The 618-nt window shown below is 40.5% G+C and overlaps 1 protein-coding gene across 3 annotated transcripts in view; it reads right to left on the reverse strand.

Moving 5' to 3' along the window:
• Nucleotides 1-618, reverse strand: part of LOC119586123 — a gene marked incomplete at its 3' end in the record, with an annotated part of 2,613 nt that overhangs the window by 1,495 nt on the left and 500 nt on the right. For 2 of the 3 annotated variants that reach the window (XM_037934812.1, XM_037934813.1), the window contains 1 exon segment: nucleotides 19-125. In XM_037934812.1, the coding sequence (XP_037790740.1) occupies nucleotides 19-124 (106 nt within the window). In that variant the 5' untranslated portion in view covers nucleotide 125. 3 annotated transcript variants of the gene reach the window in all.

Below are 618 nucleotides of genomic sequence, written 5' to 3' on the forward strand. Positions count from 1 at the left end.
TGAAATAATCTTTCTCACCAGCAGTGATGACGCCTCCGTCTCTCTTCTCTCGATTTTTGATTGAGGACGCCTCTGCAGGAGCAAGAACAAAGCACCACACTACGAACACAGCGTATATCTTCATTCTACAAGGAAGCATACAACATGGATTAAATATTCATCAGCATCTTCACTGGCGAGTCTTGATCCATGCCACGAAATGTACATCTTTAGAATTAAGCACAGGTGCTCTCCTGCCAACGGTAAAGTACCCCCGATAAAATCTATGAATATAAACATGGGCAAACAATTTCGGCCATGCAGCACACGTTCTTAAATATATGCTTATTAGTTGCAATTTACAAGTTCAGTGATTTACAATATATGTTTCAGCAGCAACATGCCACCATAAAACGTAATTCCCCCCAAAAAAAACTATGTCTCCCCCGACATTACTGGCTCCACAATTACCAAAGATCTTTACCTAAAGACTAGGCAACAGCTGCCTTCTCTCTCGCTTGTCAGGGAATGGTAACCATACGCTTCAGTGCACCCTAATATAAAAATGTTCTTATCATACACAGTCAACTAAAATATGCCAACCGCTTGAAGTCTCTGTTAAGAGGAAAAAAAAAACAA

The sequence above is a fragment of the Penaeus monodon genome, chromosome 21, assembly GCF_015228065.2.
Source record: "Penaeus monodon isolate SGIC_2016 chromosome 21, NSTDA_Pmon_1, whole genome shotgun sequence".
In the NCBI taxonomy this organism is placed as follows: domain Eukaryota; kingdom Metazoa; phylum Arthropoda; class Malacostraca; order Decapoda; family Penaeidae; genus Penaeus; species Penaeus monodon.